Source organism: Macaca nemestrina, chromosome 18, assembly GCF_043159975.1.
Source record: "Macaca nemestrina isolate mMacNem1 chromosome 18, mMacNem.hap1, whole genome shotgun sequence".
Lineage (NCBI taxonomy): Eukaryota > Metazoa > Chordata > Mammalia > Primates > Cercopithecidae > Macaca > Macaca nemestrina.
The window spans coordinates 27465746-27490521 of record NC_092142.1 but is presented as its reverse complement, the minus strand read 5'-3'; the positions used below and the strand labels follow the sequence as shown (position 1 = coordinate 27490521).

The 24776-nt window shown below is 54.9% G+C and overlaps 2 protein-coding genes across 2 annotated transcripts; one reads left to right on the top strand and one right to left on the bottom strand.

Annotated features, from left to right (window-relative positions):
* The first annotated feature begins 9007 nt into the window (after nucleotides 1-9007).
* On the top strand, nucleotides 9008-18837 carry LOC105482870 (interleukin 27). Its single transcript, XM_011743285.3, has 5 exons — nucleotides 9008-10780; nucleotides 13561-13733; nucleotides 13818-13916; nucleotides 15363-15521; nucleotides 18344-18837. Exons 1-5 carry the CDS (start codon nucleotides 10750-10752, stop codon nucleotides 18608-18610), a joined length of 729 nt encoding a protein of 242 aa, XP_011741587.2. The 5' UTR covers nucleotides 9008-10749; the 3' UTR covers nucleotides 18611-18837.
* Nucleotides 18837-23913, bottom strand: LOC105482871 (apolipoprotein B receptor). The gene is made up of 4 exons (XM_011743286.3): nucleotides 23499-23913; nucleotides 20269-23145; nucleotides 19912-20180; nucleotides 18837-19825 (listed from the first exon to the last, which is right to left on the bottom strand). Exons 1-4 carry the CDS (start codon nucleotides 23748-23750, stop codon nucleotides 19756-19758), a joined length of 3468 nt encoding a protein of 1155 aa, XP_011741588.1. The 5' UTR covers nucleotides 23751-23913; the 3' UTR covers nucleotides 18837-19755.
* Between the last annotated feature and the right edge of the window lie 863 nt (nucleotides 23914-24776).

Here is a 24776-nt window from a genome sequence, read left to right as displayed (position 1 = left end):
CCTTCATTCACCTCTGTATCTCCAATGCCTAGAACAATGACTGGGGCATGCTGACTTGGTGCTCAGTAAATATTGACTGAAATATTGACACTTTTTTTTATCTAAATTGCCCTCGCTGCTGGCTTCTGACATGATGCTCTTTCCACTGTAATATACTGTTTGACTTTGTCATGTTTTTTTTGTTTGTTTTTTTTTTTTTAAAGATGAAGTCTCGCTCTGTTGCCCACGCTGGAATGCAATGGCATGATCTTGGCTTACTGCAACCTCCACCTCCTGGGTTCAAGCGATTCTCTTGCCTCAGCCTCCCGAGTGGCTGGGACTATAGGCTCATGCCACCACACCTGGCTAATTTTGTGTATTTAGGTTTCTTTTTCTCTGAAGAAACAGGGTTTCACCATGTTGGCCAGGCTGGTCTTAAACTCCTGACCTCAAGTGATCCACCGGCCTCAGTCTCTCAAATTGCTGGGATTACAGGCATGAGCCACTGTGCCCGGCCATGATTTCTTTATCTAGTCTGATTTTTTTTTTTTTTTTTTTTTGAGACAGAGTCTTGCTCAGTCGCCTAGCCTGGAGTGTAGTGGTGCGATCTTGGCTTACTGCAACCTCCACCTCCCAGTTCAAGCTATTCTCATGCCTCAGCCTCCTGAGTAGCTGGAATTACAGGTTCCCACCACACCCAGCTAATTATTTTTATATTTTTAGTAGAGACAGGGCTTCACTATGTTGGCCAGGCTGGTCTTGAACTCCTGGCCTCAAGCAATCTGCCTGCCCCGGCCTCCCAAAGTGTTGGGATTACAGGCATGAGCACTGCGTTCAGCCTATCTAGTCTGATTTTTAACATTAGAAAATTAATTTAGAAGAGTAGATCAAAATGAAGGGGAACATGTGGTGCAAGTGGCAGAAACAGATCGAACTGGCTCAACAAAAACTCAGGACTGACTCATGAAACTGAACATTTCAGAAGTAATTACTTCAGAAATGGTTGGATCTAGGAGCTCAGAGTAAATAATAATCAAGATTCTTACCGCTTAAGCCCAGGAGGTCGAGGCTGCAGTGAGAGCTATGATTGTGCCACTGCACTCCAGCCTGGGTGACAGAGGGACACACTATCTCAAAAAAAAAAAAAAAAAATTCTTGCCAGGCACAGTGGCTTACACCTGTAATCCCAGCACTTTGGGAGGGCAAGGCGGGAGGATTGAGCCCAAGAGTTTAACCTGCCTGGGCAGCATAGTAAGACCCACATCTCTACAAAAAATAAAACATTTAACCTGGCATAGTGGTGCATGCCTGTGGTCCTAGCTACTGGGGAGGCTAAGGCGGAAGGATTGTTTGAGCACAGCAGGTTGAGGTTGTGCCACTGCACTCCAGCCTGGGTGACAGAGCAAAACACTGTCTCAAAAAAGAGAAAAGGAACGTGGAGCCATGTGAATTAGGGAGCAAATCCTGTAGGCAGCCTGTTGGGACCCCAAACCAGAACTGAGGCAGAGGAAGCAAGGTGGGGGGGGCAGCAGAAACATACATGGTTCATAGATTTTTTTTTTTTCAGACGGAGTCTCACTCTGTTGCCCAGGCTGGAGTGCAGTGGTGGGATCTCAGCTCAATGCAACCTCCGACTCCTGGGTTCAAGTGATTCTCCTGCCTCAGTCTCTTGAGTAGCTGGGATTACAGGCGTGAGACACCATGCCTGGTTAATTTTTCTATTTTTGGTAGAGTCAGGGTTTTGCCATGTTGGCCAGGCTGGCCTCGAACTCCTGACCTCAAGTGAGCCACCTGCCTCGACCTCCCAAAGTGCTGGGATTGCAGGTGTCAGCCACTGCACCTGGCCCGTAGATTCTTTTGTACAAATCAACCAATACATAAAAATATGAGCAGCGAGTGGACACATGTTTCAGGTGTGTCCTCGAGGAGTAAACGGTGCACTCGCCTGGGGGTTCCACGGCAGTGGACAGGACATGACAGTCAGGAGTGACTGAGCCCCCATGGAGGCAGCCAGCTGAGGGCGCTGGGACAGGCATGGGGCCCCGTATTAGCCTGGGAGCCAGGGGCCACTGGAGGACCAGGCGTGTCGGCCCAGGGCCTGCTGCCCCTCTCAGACCCTGGGCAGGGCCTGTCCTGGGGTGATCAGCCTGTCTGTGTCCTCATCCCAGGGAGGCCGATGAGCCGGCCAGAGGTGCCTGCCGCTGTGCAAGGAGAGGGCTTTGAATACAAGTGGCACTTGGGGTAGAGCCCACCCCACCCAGCTGGTCTGGGAGCTGAGTCCCACCCAGTGGTCCTTGCATCTGAGGCTGCGCACACGCTGTCCCAGGGCCTGACTGGCCGGGCCCCTGAGATTTCTGCCTCTGGCCTGAACTCTGCTCTGACTTACGACTCCATCCACTTCTCCCTGTGTGGCTTTCCTTTGCCTTTTTTTGCAGGGGGAGGTGGGAGACAGAGTCTTATTCTGTCACCAAGTCTGGAGTGCAGTGGTGTAATCACAGCTCACTGCAGCCTCGAACTCACAGGCTCAAGCAATCCTCTCACTTCAGCCTCCCGAGTAGCTAGGACCACAGGTATGTGCCACCAGCCCAGCTAATTCTTTTTTCCCTTGCATTTATTTATGACAACTGATGTGTCTGGAGAATTTCCTGTGGGTCAGGCCTTGTGCTGCTAATAACAGCTAAAACCTGTGAGTCTTACCACAGGCCAGGCCCTGTTCTAAGTGCTTTACACACAGTAACTCACTGAATCCTTTAAGCAGTTGTATGCATTTGTATTATTTCCCTCACATTCTAGATGATGAAACTGAGGCACAGAGAGGTTGAGTAACCTGTCTGAGATCACAGAGCTCTTCAGTGGCAGAGCTGTTTTAGATGCATAATGGTCACAGCAGGTCCCTTCCAACTGCCATAAGCATGGTACTCAACTGGCAGTTGAGCCGACAAACACAGAGCAGCTTCAGGCCTTGATCAAGGTCACACACTGGGAAGCGCTGCAGTTCTGAGGGAAGGGGTGGAGGTCTGTTTGGCTCCCGACTCAGCCGGAGGGTCTTGGATCCATGACCACTTTCAAGTTTGTCTTTTTTTTTTTTTTTTTTTTTTGAGAGGGAATCTCGCTCTGTCACCCAGGCTGGAATGCAGTGGTGCAATCTCGGCTCACTGCAAGCTCCGCCTCCCAGGCTCACACCATTCTCCTGCCTCAGACTCCCAAGTAGCTGGGACTACAGGCGCCCGCCACCACGCCCAGATAATTTTTTGTATTTTTAGTAGGGATGGGGTTTCACCGCGTTAGCCAGGATGGTCTCGATCTCCTGACCTCGTGATCCACCTGCCTCGGCCTCCCAAAGTGCTGGGATTACAGATGTGAACCACCACGCCCAGCCTCGTCTTTTTTTTTTTTTTAAAGACTGAGTCTTCCTCTGTCACCCAGGCTGGAATGCAATGGCACGATCTCAGCTCACTGCAACCTCCGCCTGTCGGGTTCAAGTGATTTTCCTGCCTCAGCCTCCCTAGTAGCTGGGATTACAGATGCCTGCCACCACACCTGGCTAATTTTTTTTTTTAAGTATAGACAGGGCCATGTTGGCCAGGCTGGTCTCGAACCCCTGACCTCAGGTGATCCACCCACCTCGGCCTCCCAAAGTGCTGGGATTACAGGCGTGAGCCACCGCACCCGGCTCCAAGTTCATTTTGGGACAGATGGTGGGCAAGGCTGGGAGCATAGGCCTCATTTGACAGAGGGGGAAACTGAAGCCTAGAGTGTGTGGCCATCTTGCCCAAGCGGGCACACACAGGAAGTGGCAGAGCCCAGCCAGAAATTGAACTGGGACTTTTCATGCACAGGCTGGTGATCTTCCTCTGCAGCCCCTGCCTCCTGCAAGCTCTTCCTGGCCTCTCACCTTCCCACACCCTCAGATCTCAGTCTTCTCAGGCCTGCGTTCACATGTCATTTATATCCGGGAAGAGTGGCCCCTCAATCTCTTCCTCTCAGGCCTCCCCAGGTGCCTACCATGGCTGCAAGAGTATGGGGGTAGCCGGCATCCCCCTTACAAGGAAAAAAGAGATAAGACCAAGGGAGAGAATCCTTTCCCCCTCTCCAGGCTCTCCTTCCCAGGGTTGTTGGTCCCATGACAGATATAACACTTAAGGGCAGGTTGGGCGCGGTGGCTCACGCCTGTAATCCCAGCACTTTGGGAGGCTGAGGCAGGCAGATGACCTGAGGTCAGGGGTTCGAGACCAGCCTGGCCAAATGGTGAAACCCCGTCTCTCCTAAAAATATAAAAATTAGCCAGGTGTGGTGGCACACACCTGTAATCCCAGTCACTTGGGAGGCTGAGGCAGAAGAATCTCTTGAACCTAGGAGGCAGAGGTTGCAGTGAGCTGAGATTGTGCCACTGCACTCCAGCCTGGGAGACAGTGAGACTCCATCTCAAAAAAAACAAACAAACCGGCTGGGCGCGGTGGCTCAAGCCTGTAATCCCAGCACTTTGGGAGGCTGAGACGGGCGGATCACAAGGTCAGGAGATCGAGACCATCCTGGCTAACACGGTGAAACCCCGTCTCTACTAAAAATACACAAAAAACTAGCCGGGCGAGGTGGCGGGCACCTGTAGTCCCAGCTACTCGGGAGGCTGAGGCAGGAGAATGGTGTAAACCCGGGAGGCGGAGCTTGCAGTGAGCTGAGATCCGGCCACTGCACTCCAGCCTGGGCGACAGAGCCAGACTCTGTCTCAAAACAAACAAACAAACAAACAAACAAACCAAAACAAACCAAAACCAAAAAAACACATAGGGACAGTCCCAACAGTGGGCTGGAGGGGGCTGGACCCACAAGCCTCTTGCTGCTGTCTGAGTGCACACTGCTGGAGAAGTCTGGGCAGAGTCCAGGCCTAGTGTGGTGTGAGGTTTGTGTGCATGAAGGGAGGGAGGTCCAGGTATCAGAGGTCCAGGGACTGTGGGTCTCAGCCACAGCACCTTTCCTGGGGGACAGGAGCTGTCGTAGCCTCGGGATCTCACCATCTGTGCTCGGGAGCCTCTGAGGCGAGAGCTCCGCTCCAGCCTGGCTTTACTTTCCCCCAGCCTTCCTGTCTTCACAAAACCATGTTGGTTTCACCGAGGGGTTAGTTCCAGGCCTTGCAGCTGACATCATGGAGTGCAGGGATTCCCCGCGCTGGCCCACGCTGAAAATAGGGGACTTGAGTTCCAGTCTTCCTTCTGCTACCAACCGGCTTTGTGACCTTGAACGAGACTTCCCCTCCCTGATTCCATCCTCATGTCACATCTGAAGCCTCCAACTTCTGTACTGAGCTCAGGATTCCCAGGCAAGCCCACGGAGTGCCCCACAGGGTCAGAGCCGTAACAGGACTTGGAAAATAACCCAAAAATTGGTGCGTGGGTCTTTTCTTTTCTTCTCTCTCTCTTTTTTTTTTTTGTTGTTGTTGTTGTTGTTGTCCACGTTTTAATTTCCCTATGTAATAATAATGGTTTGCTATCACTTTTCTTTTTTATTTCTTTTTTTTTTTTTGAGACGGAGTCTCGCTCTGTCGCCCAGGTTGGAGTGCAGTGGCGCGATCTCCGCTCACTGCAAGCTCCGTCTCCCAGGTTCCAGCCATTCTCCTGGCTCAGCCTCCCGAGTAGCTGGGACTACAGGCGCCTGCAACGGCGCCCGGCTAATTTTTTTTTTGTATTTTTAGTAGAGACCAGGTTTCACCGTGGTCTCGATCTCCTGACCTTGTCATCCGCCCACCTCGGCCTCCCAAAGTGCTGGGATTACAGGCGTGAGCCACCGCGCCCGGCTATTTCTTATTTTATTTAGAGACAGGGTCTCGCTCTGTCACCCAGGCTGGAGTGCAGTGGTGTGATCATGGCTCACTGCAGCCTTGACCTCCTGGGTTTGAGCAATCCTCCTGCCTCAGCCTCCGGAGTAGCTGTGACTGCAGGTGTGCACCACCATGCCCAGCTAATTTTTTTGGTTTTTAGTAGAGACGAGGTCTTGCTATATTGCCCAGCCTGGTCTTGAGCTCTTGAGCTCAAGTGATCCTCCCACCTTGGCTTCCCAGAGTGCTAAGATTACAGGCATGAGCCACCATGCCCAGCCTGTTCTCACTTTTCAATGAGGAAAATGAAGTCCAGAGCAGGCCAGTGACTTCCTTGGGGTGACCAGAAGGGGTGGCTACACACAGGTGTCTACATCCCAGGCTTCCCAATTTCCCTTCTCTCTGTCCTTACCCCTCACTACCTTCCTTCCATTTCCTGCTGGCACTAACCCGAGCCTCAGCCCATCAGCCAAGACCCACCCAGCTTGTGGAACCTGTATTCTAATGAATAGAGACAGACAAAAAAGTAAATGGGGCCAGGCGTGTTGGTTGAAGCCTAGAATCCCGGCACTTTGGGAAGCCCAAAGTAGGAGGATTGCTTGAGACCAGGAGTTCGAGCCCATCCTGGGCAACATAGCAAGACCCTATCTCTACAAAAAATTTAAAAAATAGCCAGGTGTGATGGCGCGCACCCATAGTCCCAGCTACTCAGGAGGCTGAGGTAGGAGGATTGCTTGAGCCCTCAGTGAGTCGTGATTGCGCCACTGCCTCCAGCCTGGGCACAGAGCAAGACTCAGTCTCTACAAAAATACATACATAATTTTTTAAATTAATGTAAAAGTGAAAAAAACTTTTTAAAATGTAAAAAAAAAAAAAATGTAAAAGTGAAATGTTCATTCGAGACAAGAATTATGGCAGGAAAGGATAGCCATTCAGTGGGGGAGCCAGAGACGAGGGGTATGGTACAGGGATTGGGGAGAGGGAACTCCAGGCAGAGAGAAGAGCTTGCACAAGGGCCAGGAAGTACCAGATGGCTCATCACCTTCACACAAGCAGCAAGTTGCTGGAGCTAGCATAGGTTGAAAATGAGGCATGAGGCTGGAGGCATTGGCTGAAGCCAGGTTAAGAAGAGGAGAGGAGGCCAGGCGTAGTGGCTCATGCCTGTAATCCCAGCACTTTGGGAGGCTAAGGTGGGCAGATTGCTTGAGGTTAGGAGTTCCAGACCAGCCTGGCCAACATGGTGAAACCTCGTCTCTACTAAAACTACAGACCAAGCTCAGTGGCTCATACCTGTAATCCCAGCACTTTGGGAGGTTGAGTCGGGTGGATCACTCGGAGCCAAGAGTTCAAGACCAGCCTGGCCAACATGGTAAAATCCTGTCTCTACTAAAAACACAAAAATCAGCCACGCACAGTGGTGCATGCCTGTAGTCCCAACTACTGGGGAGGTTGAGGCACAAGAATCACTTGAATCCAGGAGACGGAGGTTGTAGTGAGCCAAGATCGTGCCACTGAACTCCAGTCTGGGTAACACAGCAAGACTCTGTCTCAAAAAATAATAATAAAATAAAAATAAAAGTAAAATAATTAGCCAGGCATGGTGGCACACTCCTATAATCCCAGCTACTCAGGAGGCTGAGGCAGGAGGATCGCTTGAACAGGGGAGTCAAAGATTGCAGTGAGCTGGGATCGTACCGCTGTACTCCAGCCTGGGTGATAGACACTCCATCTCAAAAAAAAAAAAAAAAACAGAAGCGCAAAGGAGCAGCAAGAGATTGGGGGGTGTCAGGGAGCCCTAAGAGAAGATGGGGTTCAAGATTTTCTTTTTTTTTTTTTTTTTTTTTTGAGACGGCGTCTTGCTCTGTCACTCAGACTGGAGTGCAATGGCGTGACTTTGGCTCACTGCAACCTCCACCTGCCAGGTTCAAGCAATTCTCCTGCCTCAGCCTCCTGAGTAGCTGGGACTATAGGTGCGCAACACCATGCCTGGCTAATTTTTTTGTATTTTTAGTAGAGGCAGGGTTTCACCATGCTGGCCAGGCTGGTCTCAAACTCCTGACCTTGTGATCCACCCGCCTCGGCTTCCCAAAGTGCTGGGATTACAGGCATGAGCCACTGCACCCAGCCTAAGAATTTTTTTTTTTTTTTTTTGAGACGGAGTCTCGCTCTGTCACCCAGGCTGGAGTGCAGTGGCCAGATCTCAGCTCACTGCAAGCTCCGCCTCCCAGGTTCACGCCATTCTCCTGCCTCAGCCTCCCAAGTAGCTGGGACTACAGGCGCCCGCCACCATGCCTGGCTAATTTTTTTTTTTTGTACTTTAGTAGAGACGGGGTTTCACCGTGTTAGCCAGGATGGTCTCGATCTCCTGACCTCGTGATCCGCCCGTCTCGGCCTCCCAAAGTGCTGGGATTACAGGCTTGAGCCACCGCGCCCGGCAGAATTTTTTTTTTTTTATTAGAGAAGGGGGGGTCTCACTATGTTGCCCAGGCTGACTTTGAACTCCTGGGCTTAAGTGATCCTCCTGCCTCAGATTCCCATAGTGATAGGATTACCAGCATGAGCCACAGCACCCAGCCAACCGCCCCCTACCCTTTCTTTTTTCTTTTCTTTTCTTTTTTTTTTTTTTTGAGACGGAGTCTTGCTCTGTTGCCCAGGATGGAGGGCAGTGGCACAGTCTTGGCTCACTGCAACCTCTGTCTCCCAGGTTCAAGCAGTTCTCCTGCCTCAGCCTCCCAAGTAGCTGGGACTACAGGTGCCTACCACCATGCCTGGTTAGTTTTTGTATTTTTAGTAGAGACAGGGTTTCACCATGTTGGCCAGGCTGGTCTCAGACTCCTGACCTCACGTGATCAGCCCACCTTGGCCTCCCAAAGTGCTGGGATTACAGGCGTGAGCCACCTTTCCTGGCCTTATTTTATTTATTTATTTTATTTTATTTATTTATTTTTTTTTTGAGACGGAGTCTTGCTCTGTCGCCCAGGCTGGAGTGCAGTGGCGCGATCTCGGCTCACTGCAAGCTCCGCCTCCCGGGTTTACACCATTCTCCTGCCTCAGCCTCCGGAGTAGCTGGGACTACAGGCGCCCGCCACCTCGCCCGGCTAGTTTTTCGTATTTTTTAGTAGAGACGAGGTTGCACCGTGTTAGCCAGGATGGTTTTGATCTCCTGACCTCGTGATCCGCCCGTCTCGGCCTCCCAAAGTGCTGGGATTACAGACTTGAGCCACCGTGCCCGGCCTATTTTGTTTTTAATAGAGATGGGGTCTTGCTATTTTGGCTAGGCTGGTCTGGAACTCTTGGCCTCAAGGGATCCTCTCATCTCAGTTTCCCAAAGTGCTGAGATTACCGGTGAGAGCCAAGTTGCCCAGCCAGGGTTCAAGATTTGAGAGGTAAGGAAGTTCTGGGTGACAGTAGAGGTTGGGAGGGACCATGGAGAGAGCCAAAGGGAGGCCCCATATGGTCAAGGGGGTGAGCAGGTGGCATGCCTCTAGGACCCGCTGTGAGGAGCCCCAGCTGCATGGGTTGCCGGGGAGTGAGCTGCCACCACTGGGGGGTGCTGCAGGGGAAACCTGTCTGGACTACAGCCCCAGTTCCCTGTCCGTCTCCAGTGGCCTGTGGGGCTGCTCCCTCAGCAGATGTTGGTATTTCCCTGGCGCACTTATTCCCACGTGGCCTGGTGGGCAGTGCCCAGGCAGGCCAAGGAGGCAGAGAGCAGGAAGGGGAAGCCCCCCCTGGTTTCTATCTCACACCAGGGACCCGGCAGGGAAACCCCACAGGTCCTAAAAAGAAAGTGGCAGCAGTTGTTCTCGGGGAAGACCAAGAAACCCCATCCTCTCCCTGAAGATGGGAAATCCAGGGCGGGGCTGAGGGTGGGGCTGTGCTGGAAGGGAGATCTGTGGTCCATGCGGCCCAGCCCTGACCATGGCTTCTACAGAGCAGAAACACCAAGATTATTCTTGGGCCTGGCTGAGCGCTGATCCTGACCTCACTCAACCTGAGCCTGGCCACGAGCTGAGCCCCGATCCTGGTCATTGACTGAGCTCTCATCCCAGCCCAGGCCTGGACCCCCTACTGAGTCCCAGTCCCAGTCAGCACCTTGGCCAAAGACCAAGCTCTAGACCCAACCCTACAGGCCACAAGCAAAGCCCCAGGTCACCGATAGCTGTGACCCTAAACACAGACACAGCCAGGATATTGGCCAGGGACTAGGCCGTGAGTTCAGCTGTACACTGAGTCCCTGATCCTGATTATAGACTGAACTCGAATCCTATATCTGACTCTGGTTAAAGATGGAGACAGAGCCCTTGACCCTGGAAAAAGCCCTAACCCTGGTCCCAGATATGGCCTCGGACCTAATTTTATCCAGCCCTGATCCTAGTTACAAACTGAGCTCCAATCCCACCATCACACTGAGCCTCTTCCTGGCCCCAAGCAAGGGTGCATCCCAGCCACCCATTAAGCACTGACTCTCTTTGCGCCACCTTCCTCAGCCATCTGGTAAACCATAAGGGAGTCAGATGACTCAAAACCCCGAGTCCCCTCGGGTGGGCAATCCCCTTACCTGGCCATCCATCTTTGGAAGGACAGTAGACCCTAGGATGGTGGTGGCAGAGCCGAGAATCAGGAGGGGATTTGGGACTCTGGGATCAACCAGTGAATAGGGCTGGATGGCTCACCCAAGCATGGGGCACTGAGGGCAGAGCTGGCCGTGGGAGCTTAGCAGTGAGTCTGGAGCTTGGGTGTCCTGAAACCCCAGCTTCCCGTCACCCCCCATCATACCTCCCACCCCCTCCGGGAAGGGAAATTACATTTCCCCATTTTAGCAAGGGGTGGCGAGAGGGAAGAGTGAGTGAACACAAAGCTGAAAGTACAAGCAGGACGGAAAGTGAAACCGGGCACAGCCCCCAGTATAAGACCCCCCCTACCCAGGAGATGGCTGACCAAAGAGGCCGGGCCCCGCCATGGGCCAGACGGCAGGCAACCTTGGCTGGCGTGAGTTTGAAGCCAGGGATGGGGGGCTTGGTTGAGTTTGGGCAGAGGATGGACGAGCTTGGCTGGTGCATGGGGTCGAGAGCTGAGAGCAGCAACTTGGCCAAGACTGAGGGTTTGGCTGGCTGCTGGATGGCAGGGGAGGCTGGAGTGACTGGCTGGGGGCCTGGGGCAGTGGGGTGGTGTTTTGACCCAGGGCTGGGCAGAGGATGGGAAGGAAGCCTTGGCTAGCAGGAATGGGGAGGGTTGGACCAGCGATTTGACAAGGACCAGGTCTAGACAGATAAATGAAGAGTTTGGAGTGAATAAGCAGAAGCCAAACAGCTTGGCTAAGACTGAGAATGGGGCCGGCTGAAGGAAGAACAGAACAAGTGCTGGCACAAGTGGGGCACTGGGACCAAGATGTCAGCAGCCTCACTGGGTCAAAGGTCTTTAGTCTGATGTTAGAAGGAGGTCCAATCTGTGGCTGGTGGCTGCAGAACTCAGGGGCTAGAACCAGAGCAGTAGGCAGAGGAGAAGGTAACATGCTACATAGGGCAGGTAGGGACCAAAGGCTGGAGGATGGAGACAGAACCTTCAAAGGCCAGAGCCAATGACCCAGGATCGGCTGCAGAGGGTAAGGAGGGGGTCTGGGGGCTCCAGAGCTCAGGTCGGAGATGGCACAGCTCACTTATGGTTGGGCTTGATCCACCAGGGCCTGGGGGCACAACCCTGTCCCCAACATTGAGCTAGGAAGAACCCCACTCTGCCTTAAGTCTCCAGGATGTCAGAGGGTCCGAGTGGCCCCCAAGCCAGGGAGTCTGAATGCCAGAGATCTTAGGTTAGGCAATGCCCACCACATCTAGAAGTCCATGAGGGAGGTAGACATCCCTAAAAGCTCCCCTTCACCTTTATCGGGACATTTCGAAGAGCAGAGCTCAGGGATTAGAGATTGAGAGAGGACAGGGAAGAGGCAGGGAGAGTAGGGAGAGTAGGGAGAGTAGGATGGACTTCGGGCCAGTTTTGGTTTGTGTTTCGAGGAGAATTGTGTAACTCTTGTGCTTGCTAGATTTCCTCTCCCTGAGGGGGAAATTGATGAATACTGCCCTCTTCCTAGAGCGCCCATCCGCTGCCCCTCTTTCCAGGAAAACACAGGTCAGGAAGCACACTCGGAATTCAGCCATTCTGGGCTGGGCGCAGTGGCTGATGTCTGTAATCCCAGCACTTTGGGAGGCCAAGGCAGGTGGATCACCTGAGGTCAGAAGTTGGAGACCAGCCTGGCCAACATGGCAAAACCCCTCTCTACTAAAGATAATAAAAATTAGCCCAGCGTGGTGGCGCGTGGCTGTAATTCCAGCTACTCAGGAGGCTGAGGCAGGAGAATTGCTTTAACCCAGGAGATGAAGGTTGCAGTGAGCAAAGATCGCGCCACTGCACTCCAGCCTGGGTAACAGAGTGAGACTCTGTCTTAAAAAAAAAAAAAAAAAAAAAAGCTCCTACACTGTGGGTTCGCCCCAGGCAGGTTACCCTGCCAGGATCCACCTGCCGTTATGGAAACTGGACCAACCTGTCCTTTTGATTCCCTGGGATAGAGCCTCTGGCATTGCTAACCCATCCCTGGGGACCTCATGGCCAGTTCAAGCCATCAGAGCCGCTTGACTGAGCCCAAAGAATCCTTGGCAGAACATGGTGTGCCCACTCCTGGGGCAGGTGGCTGCCTCCCTCTGCATTCTCTGGGGAAAACCCATGGGCCCTGCATTTGGAAAAATCTGGAATCCAGTCCTGGTTTCCCACCTTCTGGCTATTTGACCTTGGGCAAGTCAACCTCACTGAGCCTCATCTGCAAAATGGGGAGAACAATAGCACTGAGGCTGCCACATGTGGTTGTGCAGGTTGCTCACTGAAAAAGGCATTTGGCCAAGGGAGTTTATGGGGGTCAAAGATCCAGGCTCTGTCCCGGCACAGTGACTCATGCCTGTGATCCCAGCAGTTTGGGAGGCTGAGGCGGGAGGATCTCTTGAGGCCAGGAGTTCAAGACCAGCCTGGGCAATGTAGTGAGACCCTGTCTCTACAAAACAATAGAAACAGTTAGGCACAGTGGTGTGTCCCTTTGGTCCCAGTTGCTCGGGAAGCTGAGGCGAAAGGATCACTTGAGCCCAGGAGTTCAAGGCTACAGTGAGCTGTGATCAAATCACTATACTCCAGCCTGGGTGATAGAACAGAACTCTGTTTCAAAAGAAAAAAAAAAAAAAAACCGGATCAGGCTTCTGGTCTTTTTGTAAAAGTGGGCACTCCATACAGAGATGCCATACGGGGACCATGCTGGCTGCATCGTGGGGTTTTGTTTTGTTTTGTTTTGTTTCTTTGAGACGGAGTCTGGCTCTGTCGCCCAGGCTGGAGTGCAGTGGTGTTATATCAGCTCACTGTAGCCTCTGCTTCCCGGGTTCAAGCGATTCTCCTGCCTCAACCTCCTGAGTAGCTGGGATTACAGGCATGCACCACCATGCCTGACTAATTTTTGTATATTTAGTAGAGACAGGGTTTTGCCATGTTGGCCAGGCTGGTCTTGAACTCCTGGCCTCAGGTGATCCGCCCGCCTCAGTCTCTCAAATTGTTGGGATTACAGGCATGAGTTACCGCACCTGGCCTCCACTGTGGTTTTGAGGAGGCAGAGGAATGATGATGGTGAAAGTGGCTGCACTATGCTCACAGCTAGCACAGGCTCAGAAAAGGCATGTTCCGTTCCTTCTCCCGATTTCTCAAGCTCTCTCCCTGTCTCGCCCACCCTCTCCTCACCTCTCCAGGGCTCAGCCTGTTGCTGCTTCCCTTGCTCCTGGTTCAAGCTGGTGTCTGGGGATTCCCAAGGCCCCCAGGGAGGCCCCAGCTGAGTGTGCAGAAGCTGCAGAGGGAGTTCACGGTCAGCCTGCATCTCGCCAGGAAGCTGCTCTCCGAGGTTCGGGGCCAGGCCCACCGCTTTGTAAGTCCCCATAATGCAGCTGGTGCTGGGGACGGGCAGACCCCCAATCCCTTCTGGCCCCCACTAACAGACCTTGCCCCCCAGGCGGAATCTCACCTGCCAGGAGTGAACCTGGACCTCCTGCCCCTGGGAGAGCAGTTCCCTGATGTTTCCCTGACCTTCCAGACCTGGCGCCGCCTCTCTGTGAGTGAGGGCTGGTGGAATGGGGCGGGAAGCTTGTGATAGACTGGGGCCAGGATGCAAGATGAGGCTGGAGATTGAGCTGGAGATGCATTGGGGATAGAACCTGGATGATGTTGAATATGTCATTGGACATAAAGATGACAGGCACGGTGACTTACACCTATAAACCCAGCACTTTGGGAGGCCAAGGTGGAAGGACTGCATGAGGCCAGGAGTTCAAGACTAGCCTGGGCAACATAGCGAGACTTTGTCTCTACAAAAGAATTTAAGAGTTAGCCAGGCATGGTGGTACACACCTTTGGTCCCAGCTACTCAGGAGGCTGACATGGGAGGATTGCTTGGGCTCAGGAGTTGGAGGCTGCAGTGAGTTATAATCCTGGACTCCAGGATGGAGGACAGAGGGAGACCCTGTCTCAGAAAAATAAATAAACTGCCAGGCATGGCGCTTCATGCCTATAATCCCGACACTTTGGGAGGCCGAGGAGGGCGGATCACCTGAGATCAGGAGTTCAAGACCAGCCTGACCAACATGGAGAAACCCCGTCTCTACTAAAAATACCAAATTAGCCAGGTATGGTGGTGTGTGCCTGAAATCCCAGCTACTCAGGAGGCTGAAGCAGGAGAATTGCTTGAACCCAGGAGGCAGAGGTTGCAGTGAGATGAGATCGCGCCACTGCACTCCAGCCTGGGCAACAGAGCAAGACTCCATCTCAAAACAAACAAACAAACAAACAAACAAGATGAAGCTGGAATAAGGAAGTGGGGTTAGGAAGAGGTAAGAGTGGAGCTGGGCATGGAATGCGGCAGGCAGGGGACTGGCATGAGACTGGAGAGAGATCACAGCAGCATGGAGGGTGGGTGGAGGTGGCACTGGGGGTGAGAATGCGGATAGCTAGAGATGAGAAGGTTGGAGATGAGGGTGAACATTAAGCAGGGGATGGAGAAGGGATGGGAGTTGCTGGTGGGGAAGGGAATGGACGGGGTTGGGAATGAGGTTGGAGATGGGATGGAAAAATTGAAAGAGTGAGTCTGGGCACATGGAGGAAGGACGGAGTTGGGGTTAGAAATGGGAATGAGGCTGAGGATGGGATGGAAACGCGTGGGCAGGAGGTATGATGGGGTGGTGAAGGAGAGAAGGGAACAGAGTTGCAGAAGGAGAGTGCTTCAGGGACTGAGAGGGGTGGGTTAGAGAAGATCATGGGCATGGGAGTGAAAGGGAGGCTGGAAAAGGAGATGGGGCAAATGTCCCAGACAGTGGAGATGGAAGGAATGGAGACGGAGCTGGGCTGAGGTGGGGACGGAGCTGGGCTGAGGTGGGGAGGAGCTATGGGGATAGACTGGAGGCTGGAGTGTGGAATGGGAAGGAGACCTGGATAGGGAGGGGGTGGGTGTGACATGTCCATCCTTGGCCTGTGGGCCTTTCCTGACCATCTGCCTTCCCTTCAGGACCTGGAGCGTCTCTGCTTCCTCTCCACCACGCTTCAACCCTTCCGTGCCCTGCTGGGAGGGCTGGGGACCCAGGGCCGCTGGACCAACACGGAGAGGATGCAGCTGTGGGCCATGAGGCTGGACCTCCGCGATCTGCAGCGGCACCTGCGCTTCCAGGTAAAGCCCGGCCACCCCAGACCACGTGGGAAGGAAGACTGGCTGGCTCATCCAGTGATCCCATGCTCTGAGTGTGTGTGAGTGTGAGAGTGTGAGCATAACTGTGACTGTGTGGGTCCAACAGTGTGAGAGTGTGACTATGAGTGTGAGTGTGTGGGTCTGTGAGTGTGAGAGTGTGTGACTGTGAGAGTGTGGGTGTGACAGTGAGTGTGTGTGGGTCTGTATGAGTGTGAGCATGACTGTGTGTGTGTGGGTCCGTGAGTGTGTGACTGAGAGTGTGTGAGTGTGTGGGTCTGTGAGTGTGAGAGTGTGTGGGTGTGACTGTGTGTGGGTCTGTATGAGTGTGAGCGTGACTGTGAGTGTGTGGGTCCGTGAGTGTGTGTGTGACAGTGAGAGTGTGTGTGTGGGTCTGTGAGTGTAAGAGTGTGTGGGTGTGACTGTGGGGGGGGTCTGTATGAATGTGAGCGTGACTGTGTGTGTGTGAGTCCATGAGTGTGAGTGTGTGAGTGTGTAGGTCTGTGTGAGTATATGTGACTGTGAGAGTATATGGGTGTGAGTGTGTGGAGGGGTCTGTATGAATGTGACTGTGACTGTGTACGTGGGTCCATTAGTGTGTGTGTGACTGTGTGTGGGTCTGTGAGTGTGACAGTGTGTGGGCATGACTGTGTGTGGGTCTGTATGAGTGTGAGCGTGACTGTGTGTGTGTGGGTTCATGAGTGTGAGTGTGTGTGGGTCTGTGAGTGTGAGCATGGGTGTGACTGTATGTGGGTCTGTATGAGTGTGAGCATGACTCTGTGTGTGGGTCTGTGTGAGTGTGTGACTGTGTGTATGTGGGTCTGTATGTGTGTGACTGTGAGTGTGTGAGTGTGTGGGTCTGTGTGAGAGTGTGTGGGTGTGACTGTGAGTGTGGGGGGGGTCTGTATGAGTGTGAGCGTGACTGTGTGTGTGGGTCCGTGAGTGTAAGAGTGTGTGAGTGTGTGAGTCTGTGAGTGTGAGAGTGTGTGTGTGGGTCTGTGAGTGTGAGTGTGTGAGTGTGTGGGTCTGTGAGTGTGAGAGTGTGTGAGTGTGTGGGTGGGTGTGTGAATGTGAGTGTTGTGTCAAAGTGAGGTGTGTGGGTGAGAGTTTGGGTATAGGTGTGTCAGTGTGTGAGGATGAGTGTGAGTGTGACTGTGTGGGTATGTGAACGAATTTTTTTTTGTTCTGAGACTGAGTCTCACTCTGTCGCCCAGGCTGGAGTGCAGTGGCACGCTCAGTTCACTGTAACTTCTGCCTCCCTGATTCAAGCAGTTATCCTGCCTCAGCCTCCTAACTAGCTAAGATTACAGGCATGCACCACCACGCCTGGCTAATTTTTTTTATTTTTAGTTTCACCATGTTGGCCAGGCTGGTCTCGAACTCCTGACCTCGTGCTCTGCCCGCCTCGGCCTCCCAAAGTGCTGGGATTACAGGCGTGAGCCACTGTGCCCAGCCATGAATGTGTTTTTTTGGGTTTTTTTTTGTTTTTTTTTTTTTTGTTGAGACAGAGTCTCGCTCTGCCGCCCAGGCTGGAGTGCAGTGGCCGGATCTCAGCTCACTGCAAGCTCCGCCTCCCGGGTTCACGCCATTCTCCTGCCTCAGCCTCCCGAGTAGCTGGGACTATAGGCGCCCGCCACCTCGCCCGGCTAGTTTTTTGTATTTTTAAAGTAGAGACGGGGTTTCACCATGTCAGCCAGGATGGTCTCGATCTCCTGACCTCGTGATCCGCCCGTCTCGGCCTCCCAAAGTGCTGGGATTACAGGCTTGAGCCACCGCGCCCGGCCAATGTGTTTTGTGTGAATGTGACTGTATGGGAATGAGTGTGACTGCGTTGTGAGAATGAGTACGTGTGTGAGTGTGTTCGTGTGTGTGCGCGGGCGCGTGCAGCCACACCAGGCCCTGGTGCCACCCCTCAATCTTGGCATTCTCCTGGGGCTCCATCTTGAACAGGAGGCCATTGGGCTGTGAGGTCACTCGGGGTTTGTCCTGAGCGCCCAGCACAGCGTCTGCCTCCTGTTTCCCTTCTCCCTGTGATTCTCTGATGTCACCCAGATCTTCCAGAACCTTTCAAAGGGAAATCAGAATTTTACACTTAATGAAATGAGAATAGAAAATGCAAGTAGCAGAGCCAGGCGTGGTGGCTCACGCCTGGAATCCCAGCACTTTGGGAGGCCAAGGCAGGTGGATTATTTGAGGTCAGGAGCTCAAGACCAGCCTGACCAACAGGGTAAAACCCCATCTCTACTAAAAATACAAAAATTAGCCAGGCGTGGTGGTGGGCACCTGTAATCCCAATGACTCGGGAGGCTGAGGTAGGAGAGAATTGCTTAAACTGAGGAGACAGAGGTTGCAGTGAGCCATGATCACCTCACTGCATTCCAGCCTGGGCGGCAGAGCGGGACTCCAAGAAAGGAAGACAGAGAGAGAGAGAGAGAGAGAGAGAGAGAGAGAGAAAGGAAGGGCAAGCAGCAGGGAATCTGAGCTATGCCACCCTCTGCCTGTTGCTGACCCAACCCAAGAGCAACCTTAACAGCAGAAACTTCCTGAACCCACCCCTAGGGGCAGTCCTTGGGGTGATCTAGCTCTGTGAGCATCCTCTTGCTCCTTGACTTCCATTTTCTCGAACTGAAAGATGAGGTGAGACGCGTTAGCGGGTGACATCATGGAAGATCAAGTAGGGAATGTCCGGGGAAATCATGACCTTGTGGTCACTGATGTCATTAGAAGCCGCTGGGCACAAATAGGGAATGAGGATTCGCTCAGGTTCTCGGCCTGGCCCCTCCCTAACCCATGGCTTCTCCTCACAGGTGCTGGCTGCAGGATTCCACCTCCCAGAGGAGGAGGAGGAGGAAGAGGAGGAGGAGGAGGAGAGGAAGGGGCTGCTCCCAGGGGCACTGGGCAATGCCTCACAGGGGCCGGCCCAGGTGTCCTGGCCCCAACTCCTCTCCACCTACCGCCTGCTGCACTCCTTGGAGCTCGTCTTATCTCGGGCTGTGCGGGACTTGCTGCTGCTGTCCAAGGCCGGGCACTCAGTCTGGCCCTTGGGGTTCCCAACATTGGGCCCCCAGCCCTGATTGGGTGGCTTCTTAGCCCCCTGCCCTTCACCCTTTAGTACTTTAGGACTGGAGTCTTGGCATCAGGGCAGCCTCCGCATCATCAGCGTTGGACAAGGGAGGGCTCTTCCAGCCCCCTGCCCCAGGCCCTACCCAGTAACTGAAAGCCCCTCTGGTCCTTGCCAGCTATTTATTTCTTGGATATTTATTTATTGTTAGAGAGATGATGGTTTATTTATTGTCTCGGAGCCTGCTGGCCCTCCTTGGGCCAAGCCCCCATGCTGGGTGCCCAATAAAGCACTCTCATCCACCCCTGGCCTCCGCTTATCTTCTGGGAAGGGTTGCTGACACCCAGAGGGCAGGGCAGCCTGGAACGGGGTCAGCAACCTCTAGCCATCCTGAACCCCTCTCTGCTCCTACATTTTTGGGGTCCCTGGCCCATCTTCCCCTACTATGTCCTGCTCCGCCACGCAGTTGCCATAGTAACCAGTGGCATCCTGAGGCCGAGCTACCGTTTTGGAAGCTCAAGGCAGCTCGTCTTTGATTCTGAGCAGTGCTCCTTAAGCCCCCCTAACCACCTTCCTTTGGCCTGGATGCGACTCCAGAGGTTAGTGTTACGCCTGCTCAGTTCTGAGGGTCTTGGTGCAGGGAGTTGGGCTGGGAAGCGGAAGTCAGAGAGGGAGGCCTGTAAGGAGAATGATCGCTGTTCCCTCTCAGTCTTCCTTGCCGTCTTTATTTTTTTATTTTGCTTTTAAAAGATGGGGGTCTTGCTATGTTGCCCAGGCTGGTCTCGAACTCCTGGTCTCAAGCGCTCCTCCCACCTTGGCCTCCCAAAGCTCTGGGGTGACAGGCATGAGCCCCCATGCCCAGCCTCCATGCAGTCCAGATAGCTGACTCAGTCTGGAGAGGAACCAGGGCAGGCACCCTGAGACGTGGTCTCAGTGGAGTAGGTGGTCCACCAGCCTGTGTTGGAGAATCAGACTCCTTAAGTCAAGGTCTTCCCAGACGTCTGGTTTTGCCTGCTCCATGAATGATACATCAAGACGCTGAGGCCCAGAGAGTGGAGAGGATGTGTCCACGGTGGCAGAGGGAGCAGGGCTCAGTGGCGTCGGAGCGAGACTTCTGGCCCCCACTCAGGGCCTGGCTCCCAGAGCACCGGGTTTCAGTCACTGGGGCTTAGGCCGGCCCAGACGGGCTTGCAGCTCCTGCATCATGCCGGGGTGCATGAGGTCAAACCTGAAGGCAGAAGTCAGGCCCATGAGAACGGGTTCCCAGGTGCCCACGGTCTCTTCCCCACCCCAGCCGAGTTGCCCTGTGCCTACCCATGTCCCAGGGGCCTTCTCCTGGCTGGCACCGGGGTCCCATCATGCCTCAGAGGGCTTGGCTCTGGGGGTTCCTCCGGCTGGAGGGGTCTCTGCTCAGGGGCCGACAGTTCCTCCTCAGGAGGATTGGGGGCTGGGGGCTCCTCCTGCTGCTCCAGGGCTGGAGTCCGACGAAAAGAGGGCCGGGAGCGACGTTGTGAGGAGCTTCTCGAGAGGTGCACGCGGCTCCTTGGGACAGAGACGTCTAGGAGGGACCCAGGGAGCGGGGCCTGTAGGAAAGGGAGCACAGAGGACCATGGGACTGGCTTCGGGATTCCACTCATTCCCCCCCCCACAGACCCCACTAAGAGCCCTCACCTCACTCCAGCTGCTGGCAGCACCTCCTCTGGCACTGCCTGTGGCCTCAGCCGTCTCGGCTTCCCCGACTGACCCTGGCGCAGCTTCTGCAGGGGCCTGGTGTGTTGGCCACTCCTCGTGGCCCCTGACGTCTTCCAGGCTTTCTGGCTCAGTCTCCTTGGCCTCTGCCCTCCAGCCCCGGGTCACCATGAGACCCTCTGCATCAAGGAGCCTTGGTGCCTCTCCCTCAGGGTGGTGGTCCCCACGCCGCCCCTCCCTGTCTTCCCTCTGTTCTCTCTCCTGCCATCCGACAGCCTTTTCTTCCAACAGCATCCACTCTTCTAGAAGCCCTGCAGCCTCCACCGTGGCTCCCATCCCGTCTGCCCTCGCTGTCTGGGAGCCCACGTGATCCAGCCCACAGCTGTCCTCTGCACCTGCAGATTCCTCTGCCTCTACCCGCCCTCCCCCAGGTCCTCCCTCCCTGGCCTCAAAAGCCTCTGCTTGGCCACCTCTGCCTGCCACCTCTTCCTCTGCTGAGCCCTCCAGGCCAAATTCCTGCCCACCTGCATGCTCTCCTGCTGCTGTCTCTTCCCTTTCTTTCAAGTCCCAGCCTTGCCCAAGCGCCCCTTCCAAAGCTTCACCAGCACCAGCAGCGCTGACGTCTGGGTCCACCTCACCCCCCATAACCTCAGCAGCCACAGTGCCAGTCTGTGCGTCCTCATGGTCCTGGAGGTCCACAGCCACCGCCTGCAGCCTCCAGCCTCTCCTGGGCGTTCTGTCAGCCTCCGCCTCCCCATCCTTGGTTTCCCTGGCATAGGCCTCTCCCAGTGACAGGCCAGGCCCTGCGTCTGCTCCTGTGCTTCCATCCAGATCCTGGTTCTCTGAGACAGATGCCTCTCCCTCCTCAATTCCACATCCCGTGTCCTGGGTTGTCGGCCCTTCCCCGCCTGCCTCTGGGACTTCTGATAGTTCAGACTCTTGGTCTCCTTCGGCCTCAGCCACCGGGGTCTGGCCTCCCGCAGCCTCCTCCTCCCACTGCTCGCCATCGGCCGCATCCTCCTGGGTATTTCCTCTCTCCATGTCCCTTCTCGTGCGGTTTTCCCAGGCTCCTGGGAAGGCCTCGGAGGCCTCGGGCTTTACAGACTCTGCGTGCCTGGGACCTGCCTCCAGGCTCCTCTCCTGCTCCTCTTTGCTCCGGGCCAGAACTCCCTGGAGCTCCACCTCACCTGCCTCTCTTTCCTCGGGTTGCTTACTTGGGGTCTGGGCGCCTCCCATCAGCTCAGGTCCCTGGCCTTTGGTGACCCTGTGTGTGAGGCCACCCCATTCCACCCCCAGTGGGCCGCAGCTAGTCTGGGCCGCCTCGCTCTCCTCCCCTGTGAGCTCCTCCTCGGGCCTGGCCTCTGGAGTTACCTCCAAGTCAGCAGCGCCTTCAGCCTCTCCATCTGAGGGCAGCTCAGCCACTAGATCCCTGCCACTCTCTCTCTCCTCCTGGGCCTCCTCTGCCTGTACCAGCTCCTCCAGCCTGGCCCAGTCGGCTCTGATCTCCAAGTCCCATCTCATCTCAGCCTCCTTCCCACACAGGTCCGCCTGACCCTCAAAGCTCTCCCCTGCCTCCTGGCCTCCCACAGCCTCCCTCCCTGCTGTCTGGCTCTCAGCAGCCTCTTCTGTTCTCTCAGTGCCCAGGACCTGGGCCTGTTTGGGGAAAGGGCTCACCTCAGCCTCTCTCTCCTCATCCCCCTCCTCCTCTAGGACCCAGACTTTTCCAGTAGCCTCTAGGAGCCTTTCTCCTGGGACTGCTCCATATTCTGTCTGTCTGACTCCCGGGAGGTCAGCCTCCTCTTTGCCTGAGGTTGTCCAGGCCTCATCCCCTCCTGAGGCTGTCCCGGCCTCCTCCCCTCCTGAGGCTGTCCCGGCCTCCTCCTCCCTGGCCGGGGCTGTCCCAGCCTCCTCCCCGCCTGAGGCTGTCCCGGCCTCCTCCTCCCTGGCCGGGGCTGTCCCAGCCTCCTCCCCGCCTGAGGCTGTCTCGGCCTCCTCCTCACCTGAGATTGTCCTGGCTTCCTCCCCATCTAAAATTGTCCTCGCCTCTTCCCTGCCTGGGATTGTTCTGGCCTCCTCTCTGCCTAAGATTCCCCAGTCCTCAGGCTCTGCCCCTGGGACCCACGTCCCCCATGCCCTAGTGCTTTCACAGGCCTTCTCCACCACCACCACCTCTTCTCCTTTCCCAGCCCCTTCGGCCCCAGGCTCCTCAGTTTCCCCTGCATCTGCCTTCCTGACCCCCTGCTCCATCTCCCGGTTGTCCCCCGCCGCCTTTGGCCCGCCAGCACCAGCCTTCCCCTCTGGCTCCCCGTGCCAGGTCCACTCTGACTCCGCCCCTCTGGCCATCCCTGGCTCTCTTGCCCTGACCTCTTCCTCCTCCTCCTCCTGTTCCCAGATTCTCAGCCTCTCCTCTCTGTTCACTTCCTGCTCATCGGGCTCCTGCCTCTCCTGGGCTTGGCCGCTCCTCTCTTGGCAAGCCCCAGACCCTGCCTTGGATTTCTTTCTGGCCTCCAAGGGGGCACTTGGCTCCTGGCACCTGGCAGCCTTGGCTGTCTCACCAGCCCCACTGTCCTGCCTCTCTGCTTGGGACCCATGGGAGCTGCCATCTCCCCAGCTCCAGGTCTGTTCCACAGCTGAGCTCCCCGCTTCACGTCTTCTGTCCTCTCCAGGCCCTCTCAGCCCTCCAGCCCCCTCGTTTTGGCTGCCTCTAAGGCCCTCCAGGGCCTCCTGGGCTTCCTCCTCTACAATCTTCCCTGTCCTTCCCACGGCCACCGCCCCCAGTTCCTCAGCCGCCTGTGCCTCCCGCTCTACAGTGGGGACTGCATCTCCCAAGAGGTAGGAGACAAAGGTGCCGAGGGAATCCTAGGAAAAAAGAGGGAGGGGAGAGGCATTAAGGGGAGTCCCAGTCCTTTCCCTGGGGGTCCTGGCTGGAGGAGCCCAGGTTAAGGAACAGGGTACTGAGATCTGAGAGGAGAAGAGGATTTGCAGAAGGAGCCAGAAAGGGCATCGATTGGGGGTATGAGGACGCATGGGTGGAGGTGGGGTCTAAAATTCAGAAAAGGTTAGGCCAGGAGTCTGCCTGATCCTGAGAAAGCAATCTCCAGTCTGAGGACATCAGAAGGAGGAGGGGAAAGGTGAGGCCCCAGGGGAGGTGCCCGGAGGTGAGGCCCCAGGGAATGGGGTGCAAGTCTCTGGCAGCTGTCTGCCCCTCTCACCAGTGCCCCCCTCAAGGCCTGGTGCAGCCCAGGGAGGTGTAGCCGGAGGAAGTCCATCCTGTCTGTCTGTGTCTGTGTGTCCAGAAAGCTGATAATGACCGTCCCCACCCACCAAGACAAGCCAATCTTCCCGAGGACCGAAGGCACTTCCTCTTCCCCTGTGTCTCCCTGATGTGTCCCCACCCCAGGCCCTGCCCACGGCCCCTGATGCCCACAGCAGCCCCCACTGCAGCCCGGGAAATGGGTGTACATCACACAGGGGACTCAGGTGCACATTTGGAAATAAAGGGTAAGGGAGAGGCCAGAAAAGTCAAAGTGGGAGCAGGAGACCTTAGAACTGGGGAGGGGGAGAGGGAGGAGACATGCGGCAATAGCAGCTCAAGTGACTCAGGTCTTGTATGTGCACCTCAGCCATTTCCGTCTCCCCTACAAGCCACAGCCACTCTGCAAGAGGAAGCTGGGGTTTGTGGTTCCTGTTTTGCCTGGGAAGAAAGAGTAGCAGTGAAGAGGGGGCTGGTGGGAGCTCTGACACATTTCAGTGTCATTAATGCTTCCGCCAGGGGCGGAAGGGGCCGGATTGGTGGCTCTAGGGTGCATCCCCTCATCTATGATTAGCCTTGCAAAAGAGAACTTGGCTAAACTTTATATTGTAGCTATCTGTGTCTTCCTCCCACCTTCCTGTGACTTCCTTGATGGCAGATGCCATGTAGGAAACGCTGCTGAATTTCTAGAGCCCTGCACGGTAGTAGGATTCCATTTTCCAGCAGTTGAGTGACCTGGGAGGCACGCTAGAGGGGGCACATTCTTTTTCTTTTCTTTTCTTTTTTTTTTTTTTGAGACAGTCTCACTCTGTCGCCCAGGCTGGAGTGTAGTGTCGAGATCTTGGCTCACCGCAACCTCTGCCTCCCTGGTTCAAGTGATTCTCCTGCCTCAGCCTCCCATGCCCGGCTAATTTTTGTATCTTTAGTACAGACAGGGTTTTGCCATTTGGCCAGGCTGGTCTCGAACTCCTGACCTCAGGTGATCTGCCCACCTTGGCCTCCCAAAGTGTTGGGATGATGGATGTGAGCCACCACGCCTAGACCAGAGGGCACATTTCAAACAGCAATCTGAAGGCCTGGTGGTGAGAAAGAGCGGATAGAGCTGGCACAGCCCATAGCAGAGATGAGGCCGAGGACAAGAAGAGAATGCAGGATGCCACTTTCCACCTAGAGGAAGGTAAGAATATGATTCCTTATTTGGAACTACATAAAGTGACCTTGCTCTACTTCTCTTCCC